At 32.4% G+C, this 20,141-nt stretch overlaps 3 protein-coding genes and 1 non-coding gene across 7 annotated transcripts; all 4 read right to left on the bottom strand.

Annotated features, from left to right (window-relative positions):
* Window positions 1–2,521: 2,521 nt before the first annotated feature.
* LOC127245780 (uncharacterized) lies at window positions 2,522–7,247 on the bottom strand. The gene is made up of 14 exons (XM_051266815.1): window positions 6,396–7,247; window positions 6,113–6,289; window positions 5,711–5,835; window positions 5,497–5,629; window positions 5,090–5,242; window positions 4,952–5,008; window positions 4,558–4,653; window positions 4,426–4,485; window positions 4,243–4,317; window positions 4,116–4,169; window positions 3,344–4,027; window positions 3,170–3,268; window positions 2,994–3,101; window positions 2,522–2,925 (listed from the first exon to the last, which is right to left on the bottom strand). The coding sequence occupies exons 1-14, from the start codon at window positions 6,807–6,809 to the stop codon at window positions 2,776–2,778; spliced, it is 2,385 nt and encodes a 794-aa protein (XP_051122772.1). The 5' UTR covers window positions 6,810–7,247; the 3' UTR covers window positions 2,522–2,775.
* Window positions 7,248–7,994: 747 nt separating this feature from the next.
* On the bottom strand, window positions 7,995–13,111 carry LOC127245781 (folylpolyglutamate synthase-like). 4 transcript variants are annotated; one of them, XM_051266816.1, is made up of 17 exons: window positions 12,947–13,111; window positions 12,799–12,861; window positions 12,512–12,660; window positions 12,355–12,420; window positions 11,984–12,093; window positions 11,760–11,820; window positions 11,554–11,637; window positions 11,425–11,481; window positions 11,225–11,285; window positions 10,652–10,698; window positions 10,464–10,541; window positions 9,960–10,124; window positions 9,593–9,868; window positions 9,210–9,288; window positions 8,959–9,111; window positions 8,446–8,606; window positions 7,995–8,302 (listed from the first exon to the last, which is right to left on the bottom strand). In XM_051266816.1, the coding sequence occupies exons 2-17, from the start codon at window positions 12,830–12,832 to the stop codon at window positions 8,243–8,245; spliced, it is 1,641 nt and encodes a 546-aa protein (XP_051122773.1). In that variant the 5' UTR covers window positions 12,833–12,861; window positions 12,947–13,111; the 3' UTR covers window positions 7,995–8,242. The 4 variants fall into 4 exon arrangements, with proteins under 4 accessions (XP_051122773.1, XP_051122776.1, XP_051122775.1 ...); XM_051266819.1 differs by having other exon boundaries at window positions 12,823–12,861; window positions 12,947–13,108; XM_051266818.1 differs by having other exon boundaries at window positions 12,823–12,957.
* A 1,519-nt stretch (window positions 13,112–14,630) lies between these two features.
* Window positions 14,631–17,093, bottom strand: LOC127245782 (rRNA 2'-O-methyltransferase fibrillarin 2-like). Its single transcript, XM_051266820.1, has 7 exons — window positions 16,930–17,093; window positions 16,531–16,847; window positions 16,334–16,429; window positions 16,170–16,247; window positions 15,902–16,078; window positions 15,089–15,157; window positions 14,631–15,006 (listed from the first exon to the last, which is right to left on the bottom strand). The coding sequence occupies exons 1-7, from the start codon at window positions 16,952–16,954 to the stop codon at window positions 14,830–14,832; spliced, it is 939 nt and encodes a 312-aa protein (XP_051122777.1). The 5' UTR covers window positions 16,955–17,093; the 3' UTR covers window positions 14,631–14,829.
* LOC127245976 (small nucleolar RNA snoR60) lies at window positions 15,347–15,418 on the bottom strand. The gene has a single exon (XR_007837579.1). It is a non-coding gene; the product is annotated as a small nucleolar RNA snoR60 (small nucleolar RNA).
* Window positions 17,094–20,141: the final 3,048 nt, after the last annotated feature.

Here is a 20,141-nt window from a genome sequence, read left to right as displayed (position 1 = left end):
GATATTTTAAATAAATATCAATATTGTTTTTTTTTTGTGTGTGTCTTCATTTTTATTTACTATAACTGTTTTTTGTAATTTATTATATTCAATATATATTTTATACATACTCAATTATTATTTTTACTTCAATAATAATAACACACCCTGTATATTCATCTTTAGCCTGACTTAATGAAACATTTAAATATTAACCCAAAACATAATTATATAACATTACATTAGAATTTTTTTTATCTTTTATTTTAAATGAGATAAATTTCAATATATTTATACTCCCTCCGTCCATAAAATTTTCTCATATATTTTTTTAGTATATTCACTAAATTTATTTAATTAATAATTTTGTCAAAATCAACAAATCAACATCTAATTATTATTTTTCATTAAATATTTATTTACACTAAATATAGCCATTTTTATTAACTCTGTCTTTTTATTCTCTATGATTTTTAAAAATATCTTCAACTATTTTATCAATTTTTCTATAAAAAATATCTTAAATGTTTGTACCAAATAAAATGTTGTAATTTAACCCGGAGGGTGGGAAATTTAAAAAATGATGAAGTGGTGTGGCCATCAAAATCAAGAATTTGGTTAATATTTTGAGGGAAAATGGTAAGTAGAAAAAAGTGGCCAACTTTTAACAAATAATGTGACCCCGGAATTCCATTACATCAAGTGTGTACCACTTCTTCTTCTCTTTTTTAATTACTTTATTTTAGAATACTTTTCATAGGTTACAATTCTTTTTAAAAAACCAATAATATATATATATTAATTGATATGCTAATTTGGTCCCTAGTTTTTTATTACAATTATGAATTATAATGTGTCATAAGTTTATAATTTTACCAAGGGTGCTTCAATCTAAGTCTTCTCAACTTCAAATGAATACTGATTAATGATCATTTCAACATTGGAAGTGTTGGGTGCTTCACTGTGCACCTTTTTCTTTTTTTTTTTTTTTTTTTTTTTTTTTTTTTTTACATTTAAATTTTAAAAATTTTAACTTTAAAAAATATTTTATTTCATAAAATATCACAAGAAATAGAAAGTTTTGGATATGAAATGATGTTAGATGATATAAATTTTTAAAATATACTATAGTATTTATTATTTAATAATAACAATATATAAGTAAATATATTATTTTAAAAAATACAATATATAAATAAAATATTGTTTGTGGAGTTTTGGTTTGAATTAGTAATTTTTTTTAATTTTAGTAGTTGTTTAATGTTATATTTTGAATGTAAAATTAAAATTTAATATAATATAATAAATAAATAAAATTTAATTTAATTTTTTGAAAAAAAAAGAAATAGAATAATAGAAGTGTAAGAGGTAGTCTGGTATGAGAATTGACGCATTAAACTCGATGCCAGATATTGTCTGTCACACATGATTCAGCCGCAAGTTTTCATTTATATTTTGGACTTAGCAATTTTCGGGTTTCTAAATTTGCAAATAAAATTGTAAGTTATATTTCCCTTATAAAATTCGCAGTTAAATTAGTTTTTATTTTAAATATTTGTTGTTAAATATATTATATATATTGATAAAATAAACGAAAAGACAACAAACCTTACCTTCATCACAATCCTACGCCCAAAAAATTATGTTGATGAAGGGTAGTTTGGTAATTTAAGACATGAATTAGGTCAAATGGTGGATGTCAACAACTGGGACAAGGAAACACAACAAATTGCTAGAAACTTTTTATTTAATTGTTCTTTACAGATTTAAATATAAATATAAATATAAATATAGATAATACATGCCACCAAACATTTTCCATTCACTCCATTTAATTTGGTTATATCCAAAATGACGCTATATATAATATATTTATTATTTATTTTAATTATTTTTATCAATTTTTAAAAGTAAAATTTACTTATAATCCTATATTCATAAACTTATCTTAAATGTACAAACATATTTATATATTTCATTTTTTTTTGATAAATTAATTTATTTTTAATTATACATATATATTTTTTATTATTATTATAGTACTAAATTTTTGTTTTTTCATAGAACAATATAATTCATATTAAATATACGTAATTTAATTATATCAAAATCTAATTTACTATCAAACAATATATCATTATTGTCAGCATACCTTCCAACAACTCCTACTTTCTTCCTCTCTATAAACATTGACTACAATTTGGACGTACAATATTATATATATAGATCATATATGCGTGTGAAGTAGCAATAATATTCTATAAAATAAAATAATATATTTTAAAAGCAAACCATCAAATATTGAAAAAAGATAAATTATAAAATAATTAGATTTTGTTAAATTTACTTTTATTGTTGTTTGGAAGGCAGTTCAAAGTATATATACTACTTTTTTTTTTCTTTTTAATTAATGGTTCAAAGTATATACTTAAAAAGTCAGCGAATAGCACAGCACAGTTGATTAGTGGATTTGTTACAATATACAAATATTTAAAAGCTCGATTATCAAACTGTTACTGTTGAATTTTAAAATTATGCAAAATAGTAAAATGTCAAATGCACAGATATTTTATTTATTTACAATTGACTTGTGGTTTTACAACCTAAACCCTCTTAACTCTAAGAAAGGAGGAGTGACTAATAATTTTAAAGTCCATAGTATTTTGAGACTGTTTAATTTAGTTTCTTATAGAAAGAATAAATCATCAGCACTTGAGCACATTCACATTATACAAGTCAAATAATAATCTTAAATAATAAACAAAAGTAAACATGCAATAATTCAATTCTCCTTAATTATTTCCAAGCTTTCCTTCCTCGGAACTGTTTTCCCGACCGCTGTCGTAGTTTCTTCTTCTCTTGCCGAGATTTGGCCCTCTTGGATCTTTTTGCTGCCAGCGGCATCACTTTTTTGCTCTCCTTTTGCCGATTGCTTAGACCACCAGTCTGTCCAACAATATACATACATATAAAGAAAGATTGCAGTTATAATTTTTTTAACGAATACAACATACCTTCTTCTTTTTAAGAGCAGTTCGAGCTTGGTATTTTCCCCTCTCCTCTCTCCCAGCTCTTATCAATTGTAATTTTTCTTCCTTGCTTAATTTCGTCTTTATGTTAGCCTGAAATGTCGACAATTAAAAAAAATGGTGACAGCTGATGGATATGAAAGCAGATCAGATCAGATCACCTCAAGTTTGGCAGCATCGACTCTTCTGGAGCTAAGTTGATCTGAGCTTGGAATCTTGAAACCATGATGCGTTAATGCAGCCCTAGCCTCCTTCTTAGCCTAAGATGATGATGATAATAATAATTATATTAACAAGACAAAATCAGTAATTATATGGATCGGATCACAACCAACCTTGAGCTCTTTTATTCTTTGGAAGTCCTCGTTAGAAAGGATTCCATCTTCATCGACTACATTTACAGCTGGTCTAGCTAATTTCTTTAGAGCGCGAAGACTTTTACTTGCTGCATTCAGTTGTCCCTCGAAATCAGAATACTTTCTTTTCTTTCCACTTGATTTCTCGCCATTGGCATCAGTATCCTTTGTATTGTTATCATTATCGCTTTCTGGTAATTGGGGCTCAATTTCCTCATCATCATCATCTTCTTCTTCTTCTTCTTCCATGTCACTGTCGCAATTATCGGAATCTTCAGCTTCTTCTTCTTCTTCTTCTTCGCTGTCATCGTCTGTTTCTTGAGCAGAATCGCCAGATTCATAATGTTCAGAGCTTTCATCGCTTCCATCCTCTTCGATGGTAGCATCTTTGTCTTTGTCTTCATCTCCCTCATCATCACTACTTGCATCATCACTTTCATGTTCTAATAACTCGACACCCGGAATACTGCTTGCAACATGTACCTCGCCAAAAGCTTTTGGTCTGGCCTTTGGATCGACAGGCCTCCCCCTGTCCTTCTTGATCAACAGCGATGGACAAACCTCCCTAAATAAGGTAAGAAGTGAACGCGCGGCTGAAGAAACTGCTTTCTCATGTGATTTTTTATACAGGACAAGATCTTGAAGCAAATCTTCAGTCATCAACTGGAGGGAGAAGCAGAAGAAATATAAAGCTCCGGATTTATGGAAAAGAAGTTTAGTAAAACATACTTAAAGGCTACGAGGAACATACCAATGGCATGCGAAGGCATATTTCGCGAACTGCATTTAGTCCGACAGATATGGCCTGTAAAGTAGGTATAAAAATGTTAGTGAAATGCCACTGATAATTATATGTAAGCGCGCATATATGATGGTACCTCAGGACGTGATCGGTCATGTACAAATTGGTTAACAATTTGCTTAAACAATGGTTCGACTGCATCAGGCGGTATCTAACAAAATCAAAATAAAAAAACAAGGATTAACAATGAATATAAAGATTACAAAGAAATATAACAAATCGGCACAAGCTAAAAGAACATTTGAAAACGGTTAAATACCATGTCATGGCAGGCCTGTACAGCCGCTGCGAGTAGGCTTGTGACATCTCGTTGATGTGGCTGTGGATTAATATTTATTATTTTAGCTAAATTAAAAAGGGGAATAGTTCGAGCAATGGTGACATGACATACCTGCACGTATTTCTGGAGGAAAGGGTAGAACTTTAACAAAATCAACTTGTGGAGGCCGATGGTTCTGGCAATAACTTTAAGTATCATCATTTTTACCTACAAATAATACTCTCGTTAACTATTATTAACAGCTGAAACAACGTACAAGACGTAACTAATGCTTGAACATAACACGAAAAAGTCAATCTAAACGGATATTACATAATGTCCAAACGCCCGCCAAGAGAAATGAAAGTGAGATTTACCAACAAATGTTGCATGACCAGTCACATCATTCACAATTACATTCAAATTATCGCAAGAATGAAAATCAAATCCATGATAGTTTTCGAAAGAGGGCCATATCAATAAAGTGGATCTGCATAATCGTGCTTCAAAAATAAACATTAATTACCTCAAACCTCTCATTGCTTCCCGATTGCAAGCGAGAAAACAACTTTTCAACAAAACCCTGAATGAAGAGTTAGAATTTAGATATTTCCATGCTTTTAACAAGAATATGTCAAGAAAAAACAAAAACTATGAAGCAAACCTGAGCATCTTTTAGATGATTTAGTGGTGAACAGTAGTAGTTTGAATTACTTCTCTCAGACGATAGACGTTGTTGCTTCTTCATACTACGAGCAATGCGCTGTAACTTTGCCTTCTTCTTCTTTTTACTTGATGTTGTACCTTTGTTATTTGCCTATATTCAAATATAAATTTTAAACACCGGAAAATCCAGCAAGAATATACCCACGACGACACAGAATACGATCTTCCAATAACAATGCAACCAGAACTTAATTAATAAATCTAATAGACTTATTAACATATATTAACCAATTCAAGATATATAATGCTTCGAAGCTATTCGCGGTTGGATCAAAGCCATCTTTATGCATTCATCCAAAGAAATTATTTGAGATATAATAACAGTTATAAGAGTACATAACAAACCTTGTAGATAGCCTCTTTACTAAGTACTACTTGAGGTTGCTGTATTATTTGGTCATCTTCTTCCTCAGAATCATCATCATCATCCTCAATCTTCTCAAAATCAAGAAGGAATGACAAGGCAGCAACCATAATACTGAAAATTTATTATTAAGAGATCATTGTATGTTTAATAGATACAAATTACATACATATGGAATATAGAGAGAGAGATTACGTTGACGATGAATGGAAGCATGCCGTGCTTATAGCATTTGCTGTCCGGTCATCAAACCACACTTTCCTCCGATAAAGATCACACAATGTAATAAGTGCTCTCTTTGCTTTTGCTTCCTCCTCTTGCTAATACACAAAAAAAAAAGAAATTCTTACATTTTGTGCATAAAACCATAAGCAAATACAAACAAGTTTGGTTGGTTGGTTTGTTTGCAGGATTTAAAGGATTTCTTATATTCCTCCAAAAAATTTCACCAAGAACATGAAATCAAACCCAAATTTTCATTGATTGTATTATAACAAAAAATCAATTTCAAGTTCAAAATATGACATAAACAAACTATTCAAAATCAAAATTTTACTATTGAAAATCCAAACAAACACAAGTAAATCCAATATGTACCTGCAACAATCCAAACATAATATTCTGAAGCCCCTTGTTCTGGGGATCATTCTTATGCTTCTGATTCATCCGTCTAATACTGTGAATAACATGAGAAAAAGCCAATTTCTTCAATTCTCTGTCCCCCATTGTCTGAAAATCCATAAATACAGCAACTGTATCTGCAATATCAATTATCTAAAATACAAGATGTCAAAATCAAGGGCTGGTACGAATTACAATATACAACAGAAAAAAGATATACAAAATCGCTTGCCATTAGTTCACTACTTCAGAAACTCACCTTTCGGTTGATCAAAAGAATCAAAGCTTGCGCTGCGTGCAGTCTGAGACCCGATGGTAAATTCCGTGCAGAAGAAGAATTCAAGAACTCGATTAAATCGTTCGGAAACTGCGCCAATTCTTTACGGTAAAATGGCGTGACCTGGGCTAGAAACGTTATGCGATCGCTCAAATTCTTCGCGACCGTCGTGTCGACGCCGCCAACGCCACTTAGCGATGTGAAATTTAGGGCAGCTTGCTGCTTGAATAGCTCGAGACCAGACTTGAATTGGTTATAAATAAGGCTCAATTCGGAACTATAGCCCTCGGGATCTTGCTTCATTTTGGATTGTAAGGTGGGAAGATTCATCTTCGCGGAGGTCCGTCCAGAAGCGGCTGAGAAATCTATCGTCGCCATGGCCGGCTGCTGCGGCATCCAGAAGCGACTGAACAACTTTCCACGGATTAACAAACGTTTTATTTATAGTTTTGAGGTAGACAATGGAGATTAGAGGTGAATGGGTTTAGGGTTTATTATGCTTCGAATATACTACGTCGATTTTAGGGTGTGGTACCCGCGAGTAATATTTTTATTTTGAACCGGCAATGGCGACTGTGATGAAAAAGGAGGAGGAAAGAAAGATGGAAGAAAGGAAATAACTGGAGAAGAAGAAGATGGGGGAAGAATCTAGTGCGGCGGCGGCTGAGGACTGTGGAGTCGATGTATTAGGGCAAAATTGTGGGTGGGCTTACCCTACAAATCCTACCTAATGCGACGGCGACCGGCGACCTCCGGCGGAAGAAGCTGAGGACGAAAACCAAAAAGAGTGAAAAGAGAGAAGAAAGAGGGGAAGACGAAAGAGGGGAGGGCGGCGGCGAGAGTAGGGTTTGTTTAATTGTGTATTTATTGCTTATTTATATTAGTCATCAAAATTTTAAATTTTTACTATTTAAAACAAAATTTAAATTTCTAAAGAAACCACATTTATTTGTTTATTTAGTGAAATTATTTGAATAAATATATTTTACTTACGTACTTTTTGAGAAAATATGATTTTTTATTAAAAAAACACATTAATAGTGACAAAAGATTGAGTAATTTTTGGAGCAGTGTATATATTTTTTTATTTTATGAACAAATTTAATATAGTTTTATTTAACTATTTATTATTTATACCATATTAATATTAATGTTTCTTTATAATAATGTAAATATTTATTTAAAATAAAATGTATTACTTTATTGGTAATATTTAAACTTTATTGAATAATTTAACGTTTTCTTCCGTAGGACTCACTTTAAAAATATGGAAATATAAAATATATAAAGAACATTCTAAAATTTACTAAATTTTTAAATTAAAAAAATTATATAATATTAATATATATCTGAAAAATAAAAAATTAGATATTTGATTTTATATTTTTAAAGAAAAAAAATTTGATAAATAATGAATCAAGGGTTACATGGACAACAAACCGTTAATATATAGTCTAACAATGTATAACTACAATCAACACATAATTTACACAATACATATAAAATAAAACATACAACACATGTTAACAATCTAATACAAGATGTGTTGTATAAAAGAATAGGATGATCCGCACTTGTCCCTGTTCAATATGAAAAAGAAGTCTTTCATTCAAATAAAATACCAAGTTCATTGACCAGCATTGGAGAGTTCTATTTGGAAAAATGTCAAAATGAGAACTCCATAACAAACACCACCGCAATCTCTTTTTTTTTTCCAAAGGATCTAAGCATGAAAAATGGTAAACTATTTTAAGGCAACTAGTGTCACAGGCATCCATTCAAATTGAGACGAGATTGCGACCTTGTTCTCTCCATTTGTCGTCATCACTTCACTTCCTGATTAGTCGCAAAACATCACCTATTAGATGTAGAGAACCCGTCACCAGGACCTGATCAAGTGAAGAAGAGGTGATGAATGAGATGAGAACCCATGTCATAACTCACAATATACATGTATGACAAATCATAAATGGAAAACTCAAACCAAAACCAAGCAAATCCATGTTCAACATAAGTTCAAGTGCAATATTACCTGAAATCGAATGGATTGGTTGTTCTGTGCTGTCTTCCTGAGCCAATTGATAGCCAAGGGAAGCGACGAGAAGACTGTGCTGTTCTCAGAAATATGAGCTCCTTTCTGGGAATCATCACCCCCAGCTTCATAAATTAAATCTTCATGCTTTCCATCCTTACCTGTATAATTTGGTACATACAGAATTCTGTTCATGTGAATCTTCCAGATACATGTGCTTTGTTTATTCCAAATACATTTTGCATGCTTACTGTTGGTTTCACAAATATATCTAAATACTTTGAGGTGTCCGTAAGTATATGTGAAATTCGAGTTATAGTTTTCAGCATATTTTCTCAATTTTCGTAAAATTGAAAGATTGTTTAAAGATTTTCGAATGGTTGCTAGAATTCTAGATTACCTACACATTCTTTGTCTTCGACTGTCAATAAGTGGAGCATGCGAATAGCCTGAGTTACTAGACGACAAAAGGTAAATAAACAACTATAATAGGATAAAAGCAGGCAATATTACCTTTCTCCCCATTAACGATACTTTCCCATGTTCTTTGAAGAGTCAATTGCCATGACACATCTACCTGAGCATCAGGTAAAGATGAGCTGTCCGTGCCTACTTTGTAATACACTGATGTGTTTGGAACAAATAGTGCCTTCATAAAATGTACCCCTGCAGATGTAACAGCAAAGCATTAAAAATAATGGTTGGTTTATTTTGTAACGAAATAACGGAGCTGGAAGAAACTAATTTGTGATTTTGGTATTTACCATGATTAGCGCATGTACTCACGAGCCGGGGAAGAAGCAACTGAGGGTCTCTCACAGACATACAATTAAACAACAAAACCTGCCATTAAAAAGAAATTTCACTAGTCAAAATCAATGTATCAATAAGAACAATCATTAAACTTAGAATGTTCTCAAATTACAGTTTTTACTTGTATTATATACTTCGTATGCTAATTTTAAGTCGATTAAGGGGTCAGATTGTCTAATGCAAAGTTTATCCTCTATTTGATAAAACTGCAGCATAAAATGGATCGATCAAGGTAAATATGACGGGCAGATTTAGAGAAGTCAATTACCATTCAAAACCATTACTCTTAATAAATACATAAATAAGGAAATCATAGTTGCTTGGCAATTATTACCTGAGTACATATTTTCCTTAATGATCCATTCTGACTTGAATCTTGTAATCCTTTAATGTTATGAACCAGATTCTGCAACGAATTATCTTCGTCTTTTGTTGCAAGGCAAAACCATTTTGCACAGGCATCCATGCTTTCAGGGCTGTGGGCACCATCCAAGTAAACTACTAGATCCCCTTGGGTTTCACTTTCAGGGAACTGATCTCGGACAATTTGAGCACGCCCTTGCAGAGAAGTTGTTACCAGCCCTTTGATAAATTCCTCGGGGAGAGAGATCTTCCCACACCAAGACAGTGACAATTTGGAAAATATTAGAGGCTTATTTATATCAATAATAATAAAGAAGGCTCTGTTGAATAAAAATTACCGGCTGGTTTGGGTAATTGATTCCAGTACGACCATTCTTCTGAAGCCAAGTCGAGCATAATGCAACTGCAAGGCCTGCATTTATGTATTGATGCTCGCCCTCAAGCCCAAGGTGCTGGCCACTTAACAGGCTAGGATCCAATGGAGCAGCTACTTGAAGATTTACCTGCTTAAGAGTACTTATTAGCACTTCCAATCTGTCCATTTAATTCACCTAACAGAGCCTTAGATTTCAAAGTGAACTGTATTTCATCCTACTCAATTCACTTCATGATATCTTTCTAAAATCTATGTCACATAGTACACATCTTTAGGTTCTTAATTTAACATTTGAAGCAAAGTAAAAAAAAAAAAACAACAACAACAAGAAAAAAGTCACCTCACAAAAGCAAGTGCATTGTCAACTGTATCTTAAAAACTCAATTCAATCGAAAGTGCCAAAGTCCCTCCCCTAGGTTGAAGCAGTAATGGTTTGTCAAAGGACCTACAGAGAAGTCAAACTTACATCTAGCTCTGCGGCCTTCTGTTTGAGTACAGACATTGCTTCCTCAGGTTGTGGTGCAGTAAAAGCTGGGATGCCTCTCTAATTGAAGATAATCAAGGGTGAATGAGAGTCGTCCAAAAAAAAAGAAAATAACATTATATAGTTTCGAATTTATTTTTTTTAAAAAAAAGATACAAGTATCATCATACCTTGAAAATCCCAGCTTTCTCCCCAGCAATTTGCCCAAGAGTATTTCCTACCCACAGAAACCATATGAAAACAACATATTTCTATTTCTCTTCTAATATAAGTGAAGTTGGGGCAATTTAACCATAACACACAGATAGGGATTTTAAAAGGGAAAGAGAGAGAGAGAGAGAGAGAGAGAGAGAGAGAGAGAGAGAGAGAGAGAGAGAGAGAAACTATTTTGTTTCCCATTTTCAATATTGAAAAGCATATAAAAAGATAAGGTATAGGTTCATATTCCTAAAACATTAAAGCTATATGCAGCTACATATTAAGGCTTCATGAATCAAAAATATTCTCGCATAACAACACTCTAGCTTATCTATCTGCCACATGAAAATGTTTTAGCTGTCATGTAAGCCATGGCTACATAAGAAGAAAGTTACATTCGATTAGCATTCTATTGGCGCAATTGCTTTCTAACAAGTAGCCAGCATACTTGGGCTTTCCATGGACAGTAAGAAAATTGTTGGATACCTAAACCAAAACAATCAGATATGGCAATTACCTAAATATCATGGAGAGAAAGCACTAACCAAGAATTTCCATGTGGTCATAACCTAGTGAAGCTATACCACAAACCACTGGACTCTCCACCTGAAAGAATATCATCCCTCGTGTCATTAGAGATCCAAAAAACAAGAATACTTCCACAAGTTACAATACCTCAGAGAATATGCATGATTTGAATTTGGAAATAGGTGTGTTTTTTCATATTGCTGCATAGGATACATACCACATTCGTGGAATCAAATTTTCCGCCTAAACCAACTTCTAAGATGGCAACATCCACCTGGATTAAATAATCTAACATTAGATAAGAAAATAGGGGCAGAAAATCACATGCTATAAGGCTTCTGAATACCTGCTCCTCTGCAAATATCTTGAATGCAAGCAAAGAAAGAAAACGGAAATACGTTGGCATTGGTATATCATCTGTAGCTCTTTCCTACATGGAAACAATAATATCACTGAGAATAAAAAAGAAGCACAGTACCAGTGATAAATGAGAGCACTATAGGTGAAACTCAAATTGAAAAATAGGGTTGTTGAAACAAGCAAAGCACGTGCCTTCAATCGATGCCAACACCACCAGAAGTACGCCAAAAACTTCTCTTCAGATATATCAACACTGAAAATATATTAGGGGCGAGGAGTAAAAAGGTCAGTTGATTGCATTTCTTCTATAAATGGAACATCCAAAGACATATCTTACAATAAAAACACATCCAAAAGAGAACATATAATATGGTAAGATGTAGACATTGCAATGTCAGCCTTCCTTAAGCACATACCCATCCAACCTAAATCTTTCTCGAACATCAATAAGGTGAGGAGATGTGAAAAGACCTGTGCGAAACCCACAATTTCGCAGAATAGACTCCGTAAAAGCACATGTTGACCCCTTCATATCCAGTACAGATAAAGATATCCATCAGTAATTTTACATTATTTGAAAAACACCCACACACATATATATGTATACAATCCAAAGATATTAAAGTTGACTCAACACACCATTTTCGCACTATAATCTTTAATGCAATTAACAGTAAAATGTTATTCCCATCATAAACATCATCATTTTTCAAAGTTCATGTAATCCAACCACCATTTTCTAAACTTTCTGAGCTGCTTACCACACAAATCAAATTAATAAATTTACCTTTCCTTTGGTGCCTGCTACATGAATAACCCTCAGCTGTTTTATTGGCTCCTCCAACTCCATAAACTACAATCGAATCGACCAAAAAACGAAAGCAAATCACAGTCGAGGTTAACACACCATCTATCATCAGCACAGTATTACTCCACACAAATACCTTAATATAATCAAACAACACATCAAAGTTATCTCCTTTATTGCTCTTATCAGCACGACTACGCTTCGTAATCAGTGACGACAAAGCCTCCATAGCCTCCTCATAAGAAGCGCCACTAGATTTCCCCAATCCGTTGCCATCTCTTTGAACTAAGCACAAAACCACCAAAGAAACCCGCCCAATCAACATAAACACATATAGATTCCAACTCACAGAATTGCTTCAGCATATTTAGCATCACATATCGTTAAAAAAAAAAAAAAAAAAAAGGAAGCGCAACAACAAACTCGATTCAGCCTCGCCGTGCTTACATTGCGACATTTTTCTTGAGATTCCAAGCCCTTCACGACCTACCACTCAATAGACTATACAGTAAGATTCACAGGCAAATGAGGCCAAAAAAGCACATGTATTCATTGCGTTCGGAAATCGGACCTGAAAAAAATAAAATAAAATCAGACTTGTTGGCGACACAGAGTCGATGCCCAACCGTTTTGAAATCGGACCGGAACCGATTTTTGCACGATTCGGTTTCGATTTCAACCTTCTTCGAACCGCTTCAGCCATATATTATTATTATTATTATTATTATTATTTCATGAACGAAGGAGATTGGTGACGGCGGGTGCACCGTCGTTTAGGGTAAAAGCATACAAAATTGTATCTACAGTACTCCCTCCCTCTCATATATACCAGGTGTAAGTTGCCGTTTATGTCGTCGCTTTTTTTTTTTTTAATTAAATTATTTTAATTTTAATTTATAATTATTTATATTATAAAATAATTATTTTTATTAATATATTTTTAATTATCTATCCTAAAATACTGTTCTAAGGGTAGCAAACATGATTTGTGAGACGAAGGGAGTGAGTAGTTTATTTTATAAAAATAGCACAATTAATCAATTATATTTATATTATTTTATTTTGTTATATATTTATTATAAAAAATAATATTAATAAGTAAGTAGGTTGTTAAATGTATTAATAATGATAAACAAAGAGTTATAAATTAAAATTAATAGAGTTAACATATAATTATAAAATATAAATTATAAAATTTAAAATATAATTATTTTTAAAAATAAAATATAATAAATTATAAAGGATGGAGCAAGTAATAGTAGATGATGAGCTCAGAGAGTCCACGCTACCGCATCAGATCAGGTCAATATTTTCTTATGTTTTTTGGATGGCATGGAGCCGAGGTCGCTACCGAAAGTCGCATTGGATAAATTGTTGGGCATGCCTAATCATTGAATTCCACTCTCTTTTTATTTACCGGTGAATCTTGCTAGTTAAAAAATTAAAATAATACATTTTTTATTAAAAATAAAAAATATTTTTACATGATAAAAAAATAAAAATTTAAGAGAGAAAATATTATAAAATAATTTTGTCTAAAACTATATTTAATTTAAATTATATTGTATTATGATATAATATCTAAATTAACTATTTTCTAAAATTTAGTTTAATTAATTTTTATTACTTCATCATTGAATTTTATTTTCATTTGTTCGGACGCAAATTTTATAATAATAAAAAAATAATTAGTATTTTTTATAGGTAAAAATCTATAAAAGTGATACAATTAATATTTTTCACAACATTCTAAAACTCAAGTATTGATTTGAAGGAAGGCCTTCCGTCAGATTTATCTTATTATTATTTTTAATAAAATCAACAAATTATAATGTAACTATTATCTTCTTTGTATTCTCTTTATTTATTTTTTTAATTACAACAAAACATAACTACTTAACCAATAAAGCAAACATTGTGTTGGGCCGCCAACGGAATTCATGCCAGTCATCACACAGTTGGCCCAATATTTATAGTCCTCAATGCCAAACACGATTCTGAAAGTTAGATTTTTTGTGGGTCATTTTCGCTCTACCCAATTTCCATATTTGATTGTTTCATTTAATTTTGTTTAGAGCTGTTATCCGAGTCCAATTTTAAGGATTCATGTTCATTCGTCAACATTAGCGATTCATTTGTCTCATTTTTTTTAATTTATATATAAATTACAAAGAAAATTTAAAATTATTTTATCTATTTATTTTAAATTGTTGGTTAACCAAACAGGCCTGTCTATGCTACTTATAAAAGTTAAATTCATGTGCTAAGCCACTGTAAATTCCTCATAATTAAAACCTTGAATTGTAAGCAAGTAAAGAGATACAAGAAAAAAGGGGGCAAAATTTAAAACTTACAAAGACAGCTTCAAACAGAGAGAGGGGGCTTTTGGTAACAATCCAACTTCAGGCTTGTCGCCTCAACTCCCCACTGTGATTTCAAGAGGTGGTACTGTGCCTAGGCTGCGGGTTTTTGTTTCTTAGGCATGCGATATCCACCAACGACGCAAGCATGGTCTCGCTCGAATGGCTCGAGAGTGACTTGCTCTGCAGGTTTGAATTGATCTGCCTGCAGCTTCTTCACTTCTTGGGCGAACACAGCCTCAGCAGGAACAGTCGAGTCGATGCAGTTGGCCTGTACAGATTTAACATGTATGGATTTTGAAATTTATAGGCATATTTGGTTACATCTTGAGCGAGGATATTTATTTACGAACCTTGATTGATATGACGAAGTGGCCTCCCGCTTTCAGGAAGTAGGATGCATTCAGAGCTAATATCCTTGCCTGCAATATGTGAGCAACATATGACAAACAAAAATAGAGCGATTCATTCGCCTGAGTAGGTTCCGGGACTTGATAGTTTTTGCCATAGAAACCAAAATACACGTGTGTGTGTGTGTGTGTGTGTTGAAGGGAGGGTATGGTTCGACAGACCAAGTGGAATAATAAAACAGCAAATAGAAAAATAGAAATGGCATCAGGAACTTGGTTTTTGCATCACCCTTGATGTCTTGAAGGGGAATCCAAGAATCTCATCATCTGCTTGCTCTTATGAGAAGCAACAAATAAATCAATTAAAACGAAAAAAGAAAAAGAAAACAAGAAATCTTCAAAATGAGAAAAACAAAATGACCCAAAAAAAAGTGAAAACTCAAAAGTTAAGAGCCAATTTCCAGCAAAAGTAATAGCCCCTCAATAAACTCAATTTGTACTAATGTAAAATGTAGGAACAGCTCAGAATTATGATAATTATTGTAGTTTATTGGAAAGTATAGAAGTGGAAAATGCGGTAGTTGAAAAGAAATCTTCAAAGTTGAAAATCGAACTGAAAAAAAAAAAAAAGGTACCAAAAAATAACTAAAGAGCTAATATTAGGCAACAATAGTAGTCCCTCAATAAAATCAATTTATATTCATGTAGAAGGTAAGAACAGCACAAAAATATGATTAATATTGTAGTATATTGCGAGTAATGAAGTACTGATAAATTAGACATAAGCGTTATAAACAAAATATGTAGAAACCAAACCTGATCGGGTTGAGCAACATCAGAAAAAATAACATCGACCATGCCAACAAGCATTCTATACTTAGCCGGATGCCTTGCATCCTCAATAATCGGAATAACATTGGTGCGCTTCTTCGCCATATTCACCAAGTCTCTACCGCTCCTGTGAGAAAATTCAACAGCATACACCACTCCATCCTGAAATCAATCAATCAAGAAGAAGATGAACCAATGATCCAAATGTCCACACGCTATAGCATATCTTATCAACAAAGAAAACACAACTCACTGGCCCAACAATGTCCGAAACATGAGAAACTGTAGTTCCTGAAGCAGCGCCAAGGTAAAGAACACGAGCACCAGGTTTCTTCATCAAATCAACAGATAGCAGGTAAGATAATTAGGCAATAGTTATAAGCTTATAATAATTCGCATTAAATTTGATGGACTTACAATCCAAATGTTATCAACTCCGCCGAGGACTGCAGCACCCAACTTAGAACGAAACGGATTCCATACTCTGTACTCAACCTTAGTGCCATCTTCATTCTGAAGAAACGAAGGAATTAACTCAAACGATACAACAACAAACGCAAACTCAAACTCCTTTTTGAAACAATGGATTGAACACAATTCAAAGATAGTCAAACCTGCACGGAAATTCTCTTCTCGTTGTAAACAGCATCGCCAGGAACCAGATTTTTGGTGCAAAGCGCATCCTCCTTCCCCTTTGCAATAAAAACACCCTCGTGTCTATGTGGCTCCACAACTACCTTACTTCCACCCTTCATTCCTCCTCTTCCTCCTCTTCCACCACCTCCACCTCTTCCGCCGCCTCTTCCGCCGGCTCCTCTTCCACCGCCTCTTTTCATCCCACCACCTCCTCTCACACCCAATCCTCCCCTACCACCTCGTCCTCCCCTACCTCCATCACCCCTTCCTCCCCTAAATCCACCGCCACCTCGACCTGCAGGAAGCAAACATCAGCACAATCCAACAATTTAAACCTTCATTGTGCTTAGAAATAAAAACGCGGAAAATTAGCTGACCTCTAGCCGGAGCTCTCGCGACCATGGCTGCTTTATTTTTGGTGCAAGGAAACAGCTCCGACTGCTCTAGGGTTTCTGCGAAGGCCGTAGAAGGACATACGACGTATTTATATATGTTGGTGAGCTTCTAGGGTTTATGATATTCAGGACTTTTCAGCCGATGGCAATTTCGCCAACAGTCCCTGAAGTTTACCCATTCTCGAATTTAATCTTTAAAAATATTTTCTTAAATGGACTGCAGGTTTTATCGGGCCTACACATTTGGAATTGGGCCAAATAATTAATTCAGTAATAAATAGGCTACATCAGTTATAAATTTCTGAGGCCCTGAATTTTGTCGCAATAATAAATAATGGACACAAAAATAAATAAATTTAATTTTCTAGCAACCAAATTAATTTATAATCAGATAATAAAATTCTAAGCTGTTAAATTTATTGAACTTAAAAACATTGTATTAATTATTAAAATAAAAATAAAAGATCTACATATACCATAAAACAGAGATTCAAATTAAACACTTTAAATAAACAAATCTAAATTTAAACGAAATAATTAAAATATTTAAATATAAATAAATACAGAATGTGTTATATATAATTTGAATAGTATAGTAATAAACTGAAATATTAGGGATAAACAAGCCGAATACGAGTACAAGTTTTGGCTCGTTATATTTACAAACGAACGAGTTCAAATTTGTTTGCGAACGTTTGATAATACTTATTAAAAAAATCAAATAAATATTTTTATATTTAATAAGAATATATATCTTTTTAAATATTGTATTTCATTATTATTTAAAATTATTAATAAAAAAATTTATAATTATTATTAAATAAATTAAATAAATAAAATAAAACTTATCTTTAACGAATGGAATCAAACCAAATGCAAACATAAAAATTGCGAAGCAAACCAAATTCAAAAAAAAAACTTAACTATTAAAAATTTAATTTTACATTCAAAATATCAAATCAATACTTATTTATATCACATTATTTCTATTCAAATTTGTTATTATTCAAATATCAACCTAAAACACAAAACTTCAAACAAACACACCCCTGATAAATATAAATGCATGTGTGTGTTTGAATGAATAGGAGAAAATGAAGATCTTAAAAAATGAAGAGCAGGCAAGGAGGAGCAGCAAAGTTCAACATGTGGGGTGCTGGAGATGCTTTAGTCTGATGGGTCCCACAAAGCCACCCCATAATATGGTCAGTTTATGAAATGACCATTGGGCCCACAATTTGATGGCCCCCTCTTTCTTCACTTTTCTTTATTTATATATATATAATAATATAAATTATGTTCTTTTTATTATTATTATTATATTAATAATAATGATGGGCCTAAAAGTTATCATCATTGTGAAGAAAATTTTAAAGCAAAATAATAATCCTCATAGTCATTATTAAAGATAAAAAGGTAAAATAAAAAGTTACATGTTACATAAAAAAGGTCATAGTTAGTTAGTAGTGATTTGCAAAAAGAAAGTGAAGGCCATGAAAGCTATGTAAAAAGGAAGTAAACTTCATGACATTTATGTTTTTCATTTTTATATTATTTTTGCAATTTTTTGATATGAATAATATATCTTTACAATTTAATATATTCATGACCATTTAATATAAATAATTTAAAAAAAAAAACAAAAAATAAAAAATATTTACTGTCATTTCCTTTAATAAATTATTATTTAAGGATGATTTGGTAGGATGAAAATGAACTTACTGTAAAATTATGAATTTAACTTATGACATTTTCAGATCTTGCACACTAAAATTCCATCAATAAATTACTTTTATTTTTTACACTTCAATTCTCACTTTTTTTTGTAAAAATATTATTTTTAAACAAATTATCGTATTGTATTTTAAAAAATCAGCTAAACACACTATAATAATAATAATAACACTGAAGATCGAAAAGTTAAACGGATTCAATATAAAATTACCATCGAATATTATAAAATTAAAAAAAAAAAAAAAGTAATAATAATAATACGGGAATGCGGGCAATAAATCAAAAGGCGGAGGGGGGTTGTGATATCATAATCATCATAATTATGAGAGAATGGGAAAGACAAAGGGCGGCCGTGCAAATTTTGTTATATTAACCCAAACAAATTTCGAGCCATTTGGAAAGTGTCGCTGTCCATCGCACGAGGGCTAGACTCACCCAAGGCTATTTCGGTCTTTTCACCTTCCACGCACGTGCGCCACCGGACAAAATATCATTTCATCCTCCCCTTTATAACCCCTCAATCGATTCGCAATTATTCATCACGCGGACTTCATTTGTCGATTTTGCCCTCGGTCCTACCACCGTTTGCACGTGGAGAAATTTTGACCGTCAGATGCTATTCTGACGGTTGAGATTTCTTGGGGAGTTGAGCTCCGGGAGTTTGTACTGGGAGGCAGCAGTCGTGTCGAATGTGATAAATACAGTCCATCCGCCACGGGTGGGGTTTCTTACAATATCCCGGTTTTTGGAGACCAGATGAATCGCACGGTTTGGATCGTTCTGGAGTTGAGATCCTGGAGCTTCCAAGAATCAAGATTTTTTAGTCTGTGCATTCCCCAGATCCACTCGCGAAACTCCAAAAAGCCCATAAAACCCACACTTTGTAATCGATCTTTACATCGTTAATTGTTTGGACCCCACAGTGGACATTATTACAAAACAACTGCAAGAAAGAGGGAAATAAACCATCTTTATTAACCATTCATTACTTTACTCACAAGAAACGAACGAAACGCCACTGTTGTGTTCATGATGATCAAACAAACAAACCCACAACAATTTTACTTACACCTCCAACCAATTTTATGCTAATTTTAATTTCACATAAATTTTTATAAATTTTGCACAATCAAACAAATTACTATTAATTATGACATGAAATAAAAATATTTTGATTAGTATACAAGTAAATCAATGAGATGAAATTTGTTTAGACATTGAAATAAAAATAAAATAAAATATTTTAATATTAAATAAGTATTTAAAAAAAATAATCATCCTAGTTAAAATTCGATTATACTATAATAAAAATATTTATTTTTAAATACTAAAAAAGTCTTAATTTTATAAAAATATTTAATTTTATGTACTTTAGAGAATAAAAAAATATCAAAACCATAGTAAACAAATGAATTAGTTAATTAATTAAGAGTATCTTTATCTTGTAAAATAATTTTTAA

This window comes from Andrographis paniculata, unplaced genomic scaffold (genome assembly GCF_009805555.1).
Source record: "Andrographis paniculata isolate CXL003 unplaced genomic scaffold, ASM980555v1 Contig25END, whole genome shotgun sequence".
NCBI lineage: Eukaryota > Viridiplantae > Streptophyta > Magnoliopsida > Lamiales > Acanthaceae > Andrographis > Andrographis paniculata.
The sequence above is the reverse complement of the archived record's forward strand: the minus strand, read 5'-3'. Positions and strand labels throughout refer to the sequence as shown.

What these genes read in the sequence shown, in the direction of transcription:
- LOC127245780 (XM_051266815.1), bottom strand. Translation starts at nt 6,809, where the DNA reads ATGCCGCAGCAGCCGGCCATGGCGACGATAGATTTCTCAGCCGCTTCT. An exon ending in TTCTTTTGATCAACCGAAAG is followed by an intron (nt 6,290 to 6,395) that starts GTGAGTTTCTGA and finishes CTTGTATTTTAG; the next exon opens with ATAATTGATATTGCAGATAC. An exon ending in GTAAAGAGGCTATCTACAAG is followed by an intron (nt 5,243 to 5,496) that starts GTTTGTTATGTA and finishes ATTTGAATATAG; the next exon opens with GCAAATAACAAAGGTACAAC.
- LOC127245781 (XM_051266816.1), bottom strand. Translation starts at nt 12,832, where the DNA reads ATGTCGCAATGTAAGCACGGCGAGGCTGAATCGA. An exon ending in TGACCACATGGAAATTCTTG is followed by an intron (nt 10,699 to 11,224) that starts GTTAGTGCTTTC and finishes TTCTGTGGGTAG; the next exon opens with GAAATACTCTTGGGCAAATT. An exon ending in AGAAAGCTGGGATTTTCAAG is followed by an intron (nt 10,542 to 10,651) that starts GTATGATGATAC and finishes ATCTTCAATTAG; the next exon opens with AGAGGCATCCCAGCTTTTAC.
- LOC127245782 (XM_051266820.1), bottom strand. Translation starts at nt 16,954, where the DNA reads ATGGTCGCGAGAGCTCCGGCTAGAG. An exon ending in AGAAGAGAATTTCCGTGCAG is followed by an intron (nt 16,430 to 16,530) that starts GTTTGACTATCT and finishes TCGTTTCTTCAG; the next exon opens with AATGAAGATGGCACTAAGGT. An exon ending in GAGTTGATAACATTTGGATT is followed by an intron (nt 16,248 to 16,333) that starts GTAAGTCCATCA and finishes GATTTGATGAAG; the next exon opens with AAACCTGGTGCTCGTGTTCT.